A 10,391-nucleotide genomic window follows, 5' to 3' on the forward strand; every position below is an offset into this window, starting at 1 on the left:
TAACTTTAATAATACCTTTAGCTTTTTAATATAATTAAGTATAATAATAATTAAGGAGGGAAAATACTTACTTAATAAATAAAGGGGCTGTAGTACTTATATAAAATATAAACTAGGCCTTAAGAATAAGACTAATAGGAGGGGAGTATTATATTACAACCTAATAACTTATAATTATAACTAGCAGACCTATAGGGTAGGTACTATAGATAAATAACAGTCTATATAAACTAATTAAGATTATATTTACCTTACGAAAAGTAAATACTAGTAAACGATTACCTAATTAAAAAGATATTTACTTTTACAAAAGTAAACATAAGTAAATATTACATTATATATATAACTTCTCTACGCTTATTTAGAATAGCTTAAATAGCTAGTTGTAAATATAGAATAATACTTAATTATACCTATAAGTATTATCTACTAGTTATGTAAATAAACCCCTTTTATCTTTATTAATTACCCGCTAGTCCAGCCTGGCCTATCCGCTAATATAAACCTAGCATAAGGTTTATCCCTTGGGAATTCCTCTTATACTAACACTATAGGAGCTCAGCTTGTTACATGGCTTTCCTAGCTTTCCTGTGGTAGATTATTTAGAAAGCTAGCTTTCCTAGCTTTTTTATTAGGGAATGCTAATAGTCCTGATTAGTCTGTTGGCCTATAGTTAATCCGGTTCCGGCCAACCTGTTGGCCCCTTGTCGCGACCTTAAGAGTCGGGTTGTAACAACCTAGTAGATAATTTAGAACTTTTTCTATAAAAAGATATTAAGGTAATGGAATAGGAATAATAATTTTATTATACTAATAGTATTCTTAATAAAGCACTAGAATATAAAAAAGTATAATAATAAGTAGTATTATTATTCTATAGTAAAGTAAGGGGTATAATACCTAAACCCCTAGTTTAAAATAGCTAAAAGCTTCAGTTAGCAGCAGAACATAATTAATACAGTATTAAAAGCCCTTACTAATAGTAATATAGGCTACTTAAATAAAGTTAAATATCTATTAATAAGTTAGTAATATATAAAATAATATTTATATAAATAGTATATTACTAAGCAGATAATAACGCAAATATTAGCCCTATTTAGCCTACTGCTATTGTTTTTAATATACTACTACTATATACAGAATTTAATAATAGTTATTATAATAATAAACAGAGGTATATTTACATATATAAAGATATAGCTATTTTTTATATTTAGGCTATTGGGTATAGTAATTACCATTGCTGTTATAATATCGGCTAGACGTAAGAATAATAAAATAATAAAAAATAAAATTATAGTTAAATGTTAGCAATACTAATCTTAGGTATTACTATAACCTATTATTCTGCTTTAGCATTAGGCAAGGATTAGGTAATTAATTCACATTTAAAGTAATTAATCTAACGGAGGCTACTATCTATAAGGAATTAACGGCGTTAGACAGCTAGACATTACTGCCCCGCTAAGCTCATCCCTAATCCTAGCTTTTACTAATAAGGTAGACCAAGCTTCGTCCGAATTCGTATATATCCTAACCCCAAGGGGTGCCCTAGCACTGGTCCAAGAGCAACGGCAGCCTTGCTAGTGGCGGAGATCAGATATAATCTAACTCAAAATATACATTCTGCAATGCGTACGAAGTAGACTTTGGATTAATGCAGAACAATACATTCTTACATTACGCCATTATCAAAGAGCAAACCGAAACGGCACATTCATACCATCGCTTAACAGCACAGACAAATGCAATTAACTAATCGTTGAATTTCTCGATACAGTGCAGTTGCATTATGCTTGTACAAGTATTAATACGTCAACTTTGGCACAACAGCAAGTTGCGAGGCAACATCTTGCTATGTGCAGTACGCAGAACCCGTTGCCGATTGTTGTCTGGACCGGTAGCTGAAACATACCCTAGTGGGAGGGGAGTGTGGTAATCCTCCTGTCCATCGCCCAGGCTACGGAAAAGGGGCTGCACATGGCAATAGTTCAGCGAGCTGTCACAAAGTGGCTTGGATGGTCATTGACTGATATCTGACAGGTCTCGACCACTTGCTTATTAGCAATGGTAGCTGAAAAGCTGTAACTAATGTGTAACTCTCCAGTAGCATTACGAAGGCTGGCTTCGGCTCAGAATACCCTGACAGGTAAACCTAATTGAGCTATGATGAGTCGATATCGAGCATCTGCTGCGTTATACAGATAATTTTTGGTTTGAGAATAAAACACAATTACGTGGGTAATCATTTCTCAATTGAGTGTCTATTATTAAGACTACGAGAGACAAAAGATCACTGCCACGAGTTTGTACCACTCGTAAGCATACGCCGGGAAATTCTGTAATCCAATATACTATTGCCTGTTGACAACTTTATGTATAGCAACCGGAATGTTACAGTCCTACCCCATCATTATTTCTTGATACCCTTTTATGCTGCTGACGTTGTGTTGCACCTTCAAAATGCTGAAACTCCGGAAATAATGAGCAGCAACTATTGCAAGAAATTGTAATTTCTAATTCATCTTTGCCGAAAGATCCAAAGGATTTTGCAGATATGGCCTGGCATCACTGAGATGAGTAGTAGGCCTAAATTCGGTGGCACTCACAGCGAAGGATTTCAAGAGGAGGCGCTGGTTCAGCCGAGTAGCTAAGAAATCCCAAATCCACAGTCCATACAAAGCGCACTGCTTGGCTACATGAGCTGAAGAATTAGTGGCATTAAAAAGATAGATAGCCTTTGAGCTTAACTCATAATGGAATGAGGTGAGAAATTTTCTCATGTAATACGACTCTACAGTATGTGTATTGGTTGCAAGTGTATAATGCCCAAGTCCGTCCCTTGCTAGTGCGGACGCGTGTCCGGACCGAGTCATCATAGATGCTTGCTGTCTGCAACATGCTCCTTTCGACTTGTTCGCCTGCGGCCAAAAAGTCCTGGGACCAAGCATGTAGAGACAAGAGCTTATTTATGGTTATTTCTGTTTCATACCGTGGATAGCTAACCTTCGTGTGGACGGCTTTCTATCCTGTATTTTACCGACTCGTACGAGTTCGGAATACAGGCATTTTAAACGAAAACACCTCTACAGCCAAGTAAGATTACACGGCCTTTGTCATGTTACTAGTTGAATCGCTACTACTATTAATGAGTAGGCCTGCCCCGTATGTTTCGGTAGATGAGAGATACGAATGAGATGGTGGGCAGCTGCCCCACCCGCGGGAACATTGTGGCAGACCAAGATTCCGTGAGGGAGGGGGACAGGGTCCGGGTGACGGGGCCGCGGCCGAGAGCCTTTAAGGACACGCCGCGATGCCGCTGGCTCCGAGCAAGGGTGTGGCCTTCACGCTTCCAACATAAACTTCTTTTGTAGCGCTACTGATTCCCTCATAATGCGCTAGGCAATTTTCTCCCGGCCGTAGTCTCGCACGGGCCGCGTCTACCGGAAATCCCATCCGTTAGTGGATTTGACGGTATCCACATCTGCGACGCAAGTGACATTCTGGGCATTCTGCAGCTGAACCAACGATCATAGATGTGGAGAGACAGCGAAAAACCAGCGATGAGTTTGCCGACCTGGTCGTCTTCCGTTGGGGGGGGGGCAATTCAACGTCTGGGGTTCCACACGAGGGAATTCATGAGTTGTCCGAAGTCCTCCCAGCATCCGGGGGAACAGGTTCCTTCCTAGCCCCAGGGGTCTCTCTGGGGGATTCTGGGCGTGGCCACGACGGTGTAGTGGTCAGAGCCCGTGTTCAAGGTAGCATTCACGTAAGAGAAAACCTCGTAGTTGGAGAAGACCAGGTCAATGCACCGTCCAGAGTCTCTAGTGGGGGTTTCGGTGAGGGCTAGAATGAGATCGAACTCCTCGGCCCATCCTGCAAGTTTGTTGCCTGTCGCATCAGCGTCCCTTCCTGGTTGCCTAGTCCAGTGAACCGCGTTAAAGCCTCCTGCGATGATCGACCCTGTGGGGAAAGGGCCCGCCCCATTTAATGAAGGTCTCGGTGGTGATATCTTCCGCTGCGGCAGACGTTGACGATCGTGTATCCAGATACCTCGACCCAGCAAACGCACCCATCTCCAGTCTCCGGCGGGGGGACTTGCTTACTAGGTAGGTTAGGGGACTTTGTAACGAATGTAAGTACTGAAGATCTGGCTTCCTTCCAGTCGTTAAGGTGTTTTCGGCAGCCTCAGTTGTGTGTAGACACTAATTTTGTGGACACAGCTTCCTTAATCACTAAAATCGTCCAAGACTCCTCTTTTACTTTCCGTTTCCGGATTGGCATGCACTCTTTCTTTTCCTTCTATTATTTCTATGCTGGTTTGTGATTTATCTGCTTCTTATTCTTTTGAAAGCTGGGATTTCCTTTCCCTTCACCAAGCGGAGCTTGTTTCCCGCCCTCTCTTGTTTTCTTCAATGTCTGTTGCTTTATTCACTATAGGATTGGCATATTCCTCCATTAACCAGGCTGGAGACATAGACGCCGCCCCCACCGTTATCAATAATAAGGATGGTGAGAGAGCTGTTCATAGCCTTGTCTATACATATTCTAATTAAGTTAATCGCCCCCTCCAGCTAAGCCTGCTTCTCCTCTATAGGAATAGACACACCACAGAATGTGTTAAATAGCTCGTTGTAAAATTTTCTGGCCGCAGTTCTTGCAGCTCCAGGACAACTCAGTCCAGATTATATTACGCTAAGGATGTAATGCCTGCATAAATATGGCAATATCACTCTGCTTTATATGGACTTTAACTGAAGGTTAGTTAAAGCCGAGTAAGTAATGAATCTCCTAGGGGCCCTGATAGGAGAATCAGTTAGCTAGTCTAAATCAGGGGTTTGAAACGGCAACGTGTTTCACCAGGTGTAATAAGTCTCGAAAGGTCCCGACAGTGCCGCTTCTCAAAGGCCCATTCTCAGCTGACATCCAGGTCCGTAGCACTATCCGCCGGAATAATGTTCCCATATTGNGGGGGGGGGGGGGGCAGCTTCCATTCTCCTACCGCACCAGAAATACCCTGCTTTATCATAATATTGAACCCCTTTCCCGTGATGGTTTCCAATGCGCACCCACGTAAAGTGTAAGTGGTGTTACTCTAGGCCGGGAAGTGTTGCAGCGCATAGATGGAGTATTGCTCCAAAAGATAAACAATTCTGTGGGTCAGAGAATTAGATAGAAGCCATCATCCTGTATACAGATTTGGAATAGCATACCTCGACGAGAGTATAAACGTCATCTTTCAAATCGCAAGTGAGTATCTCGCTTTTATTCAGGTGCAGAAGTACAGAGGTATGTTTAGTGGCTTGGGGAGGCATTTGCATTGATAAGTCGCCGCTCGTTGCTCTTCAAGGTTCTCTCATTAACAGTTAATCCCATAATTTATGGATAAGAGTCAATAATCGCGAATAATGCCCACCGCATGGCTAGAGAGCTCACTCAGTGTCATGTTTTCCCACTTAATTGCGTTAGTATCAGCATAACACAAGCCATCGGATTCAGTGCTAACGGGTGAATTCGCAAGTTCAGGGACGTATTAAGCGATTGGAAGGTCAAGTATCACCTCCCGCTTCTATGAGAAATCTCTGCCGGCTAAAATCTTAGGGGTGCTCCTGATGCGGAAAATCTATTCTTGTTCGCGTTAATCTTGGGCATTCCATCCTGACAATTCGTGTCGTGGCAGCAACGGTCGCAGTGATCAACCATCCAATTAATGACATTATGATTGATGTCAACATTATTATGATTGGTCAATGATACACGGAAAGAAGGGGCAAAGAACTGAAGGGCGGAAATTTTATAGAGGAGAACATGGAGTTGGCTGCATGGCAATAAACAGGAGGTAGCCCAAAGACGATACTGTTATTGAAAAAGAGGGGCATGATTTTCGAGCGGCCCGTTGAAGACGGGCACCAATGCAAAGCTTTATTAGCTCTCAGTACAGCTCCACTTTGGAACACTCATAACCCACAAGACTCTCGCTGATCTTCATAAATAAACGCGGGGTTACCGTAGATCTCCCGGGGTGGTGTAGAGGGCGGGGCGATCATTCCATTATAGCCAGTGGGCCTATTTAACCCCCCACAAGTAAAACATGCCTGACAGCTACCAGAAAACAAGAACGGGCCAGCACTTATTCGTTCTAAAAAATTACCCTCATTGTAGCTCATGCCTCTTACCTTACGATTTTTGTATCACCATTCTACATGCCAAGCCCCCGCCCTTTGCGCAGCATGAACTACCCTACACGACCGATGCCGTAGCATCGCAGACAATGTTTCGTACTCAATAGAAGCAAGGGTTCAATATTTTGCTCATGCTACATAATGCGAAAAACACTAGTTTCGTGTCCGTATATGCCATTAGTCGTAGCTACGAATTGTTTCTACTTGGGGCATACTTGGAACATTTACAGATCCGGCTAGTAGAGACCGCTCACATCACGATTGGAAGCACTATAAAGTACCTTTCCGTCATAAACGATGATGTCTTCGCTGTTTTCGAATGCCTCGCTAGCACTATGTGGGTATGCTACGGCAACTTGGATGTCTGTGACCTGACCCCTTAGCGGACCTCATGCTGCCTGCCAAACCTGGGTACATAGTATTGGGGACTCTGTCGACTTAGTGACGCTGATGGAAAAAGTCAAGGGTAAGGATAATGAGTTTCAAGACATCCTAGAATAAATTCGCTGCTTGACAATTTCTAGAAGATCCCCACCACAACTTTTAGAACTAATCAAGGGATCACTAATCCAGAGAGGAGATCTAGCGGCTACAACGTAAGATAAAATGTTTTAAAATATGGGGATAGTATTTGCTAAGGTCAAGGGGATATGAACGACACTATAGTACAATATATATACTGGCTATGCCTTGTATATATACCACAAGTTGATAACAGAGTAATGATTCCTGAATTAACACAAATCCTGAATAGCTATAGCTAGTTAATTTTCTGCGTAAAAAGCTATCCACTAACGGTTATGTTGAGGTTAGCGCACACGAACTCATATATAAGTCATTCCGATTTTCTAAAGCTGAGAACGCCTGATGATGTAGGTGACAGTCAGATTAAAGACTCCATCCCTTTTTTTCAGCTTTACATTCGTTTACCTTATTTTGCATAATTTCTTTCCATATTTTTTTTCTTTTTTCTTTTTAGGGGGTGAGGGTAAACATGTTTTTCTCAACCTCCAACTTCGGCGTTCACAGGTACATCATAATAATGGTTAAATCTTTGCCTAAACTTCAATATTTAGGTTATACTATACCAAATACTCTCTTAGCGAGGCGGTTATCTTCTACAACGCCAAAGCCATGACAGCTTGCGGACACCTCGCCAACACAGAGTCTACGACGCGGAAGCGGTCGGGGCCTTCGAGGCGATTAAACTGGCCAAGCTACGAATTGCCGACACCCCTGATATCAACGAACTTGTACTATTCTTGGACAAATCGGCTGTTGTCGATGGAATTCTAGGCACCACCTCCGCCTCATCACAAGGGGCGTACATGGGCATCAGAAGAATCGCCAAAGTAATACAATCCAGATTTACACCCGAGTTGCGTGGGTCACGGGACAAAGACATATATGACAACGAAACGGCGGATGCACTGGCTAAGGGGGTTCAGGAATTCCAAGACCCCCCAAAATCACTCCACCATAAACCACATAAAGAGGTAAGTTAGGAAGGAAAGGAGGCTGCTCCAAGAGCTAGTTTAGGGCGACAAAACCCCTTCCGTCTACAGAAAGGTGCGTCTCAGCGCTCACTCCATGCCCCCGAGCTCTGACTCACCGTCCCATCCTGCAGAATGGCCAGGCAAGGATAGACGGGCAGGCTTTACACAGCACACTTACCTCCTTGGTCCCAAGGGATACCTGAAGTTCCAGAAACTAGTGGATAACACAAGCCGATAATTCCCCTCCCCCAATAAAAAAAAAAAAAAAAGCCCTCACCCCCCAGTCCCAATAGTTACAGATATGAAACTTAGTGAACGCAGGATATGAACACGCGGCTCATACGGAACTTTTGCCCGGATGAGGCTTTGTACGGCTGGCTTTACTTACTGGACGTTAATAATTAAACAAAAAAACAAAAAAGCCCAAGTACTCTGGATCTGTAGTTGTATTAGACGTGCAAATGAACGAGAGCCGGAACTAAAGCTCAACGAGAAAACCCCTGTTAGAAAACCGCAAAAATATATACGAGTATTTTCAGCTTTCACGTAACACACTTCGCTTCCCAAGCGATATGTGCTAGATTGCGATAGCTGACATGCTAGAGACAAGGCCTATGAAGCGCCTCAGCAGCAGCCGTCTCATATGTAGCGTGAATCAGCATCGTACTGTCCAAGGGCACGGGGCGAAAAATGATCCTTCCGTCCTCCTACCGACGATTTTAGCGGCGGGCTAGGCATGTATTCCTTCAACCGACTTGACGGGATCTCTAGTGCTAAACCTTGCCCAGGTTTGTAGCCCAGGTTCGTAGTGATGGCGTTCGCTACTCCTGTCAGCCAATTAATTATGGGAGCTTTGCGGATGTGAGTTGTGATAACTCCCAGATTCTTGTGGCTGCATGTTAGCGATTGCAGCTTTCTGGGGTGCGATTTCAGCTGGGTCAGTTAGATACTTGTATACAATAAGTGGAGACTCGGCACTTGCACTCCCTGTCTAGTTGCAGCAATGTCATTCGTCCACGAGAGCAGCGACAGGCGGAAGCGCTTCCGACCGCTGGTTCAGTCTTATGGCCAACGTGCAACATACGTACTCACTGTAACATAAATCGAACTGGGGCGCTCACTGCCGATCAGTCATTCCCCTGGACTTTCCCCATCTCCATTATCAAATGGCAAATCATTCTTTCATCGCTGACACAACTATCATCACCTTTCTCCCTTACTTCGTCTCTTAGCAAGAAAGCACTTTTTTAGTCCAATGGCGAATCAGATACAAACCCGCACCTTTGGCTCAGCCAATCAGGCTGACCTTCCCGATGAATCCTCAACCACCATTATTGTCTTTCTGTCTTTAGCCTTCTATAATGTTCTTGTGCTTTTCTGTATTATATTTGGTACATTTAGGCGCTATTCTGGGCTTTATTTCTGGGCTTTTGTGACGTCGACAACTGGCATTGCCCTGTCTTGCTCTGGCTTCATGATCAAGTTCTTCAGCCCAAAGTCGCTTGGTTACTTATCGTGTACGCTTAGTTTGGCAGGGTGGGTATGCATGGTTACCGGCCAGTCGCTGGTGCTTTGGTCACGGCTGCATCTGGTGATGCGGAATCCAAGGCTCCTTAGGATCATACTGTGGATCATCATCGTCGACGCGATTGTCTGTCATGGCACCATTATCCCCATGGTGTATGGTTCATTTTCTAACAACCCCGAAATATTTGCAAAGCCATACTCCATCGCCGAAAAAATGGAAGTCATCATCTTTTTTCTACAAGAAGTCATGATATCTATCTTTTATATTGTTGAGACAGTCGGCATTATGAGAATCGAAAATTTTCTTGGAAACCATCGATCAAGTCGAAGATTGATGCAGCATCTCGTCATTGTTAACGTTCTCGTCATACTTCTTGATAGCACTATCATAGTACTCGAGTTCGCAAACCTATACGACTACCAAATATCATACAAACCATTCGCCTACAGTGTGAAACTACAACTTGAGTTCTCTGTACTGAATCGCCTGGTGGATATAGCAACTGGCAGAAAAGAATCAGATAGCAGTCAACGAAGTCGAAATCTTTACTTTTCAAAGAAGAATACTACTGGTACAGTATTTGAGACAGGCAATTCTACCGCCGTCGAATCGCAACAAGCGGGTGATATGATTCCCTTGGATACATACAACGACACAACAAAACCATTGCCGCCGCTCCACACAAACACTGGAATCACAAAGACTACTACTACCGCAACGCATATTGAAGAACGACCGGATCCTAGTTCTGAGAGTACTCGTAGGATATGGCCTGGGGGATCAGAGGACGGCATGTCACGAACTGGCAGCAGGAACATGAGCTTAACATCAACAGTAGATTTTTCCTCTCGCGAGTAACAATATGTTATAAGTAACTGTTACGACCCGATCCGAAGTACCTACCCACTGGGTAAAATATAGAGGAAACGATCAATTAGAATAAGTCTACGAAAGCTTACTAAGATATATACCCAGTAGTATATAAGCTTTAACATTAAGGTAGTAGGCTTACTAAGTATAAGGAGACTTTATAAAGTAAGCTGTCTAAAATAATTAAATATATAAGATTTAATTCTCTATACTTTTTAAATAACTTAAATAAATAGTTATTAATAAAGTATTAAGATTAAATATAAACTAAATTTTTATTATATTTTACTTATTTTATAATTATATTTACTT

General features: G+C 42.6%; 2 protein-coding genes across 2 annotated transcripts; both read left to right on the forward strand.

Moving 5' to 3' along the window:
- Positions 1–7,179: 7,179 nt before the first annotated feature.
- On the forward strand, positions 7,180–7,792 carry M431DRAFT_488651 (hypothetical protein; the record flags this gene model as incomplete). Its single annotated transcript, XM_024916584.1, has 3 exons — positions 7,180–7,214; positions 7,351–7,681; positions 7,751–7,792. The coding sequence occupies 3 exons, from the start codon at positions 7,180–7,182 to the stop codon at positions 7,790–7,792; spliced, it is 408 nt and encodes a 135-aa protein (XP_024766987.1).
- A 1,144-nt stretch (positions 7,793–8,936) lies between these two features.
- M431DRAFT_102548 (hypothetical protein) lies at positions 8,937–10,067 on the forward strand (the record flags this gene model as incomplete). Its single annotated transcript, XM_024911455.1, has 1 exon — positions 8,937–10,067. One exon carries the CDS (start codon positions 8,937–8,939, stop codon positions 10,065–10,067), a length of 1,131 nt encoding a protein of 376 aa, XP_024766988.1.
- Positions 10,068–10,391: the final 324 nt, after the last annotated feature.

This window comes from Trichoderma harzianum (genome assembly GCF_003025095.1).
Source record: "Trichoderma harzianum CBS 226.95 unplaced genomic scaffold M431scaffold_96, whole genome shotgun sequence".
In the NCBI taxonomy this organism is placed as follows: domain Eukaryota; kingdom Fungi; phylum Ascomycota; class Sordariomycetes; order Hypocreales; family Hypocreaceae; genus Trichoderma; species Trichoderma harzianum.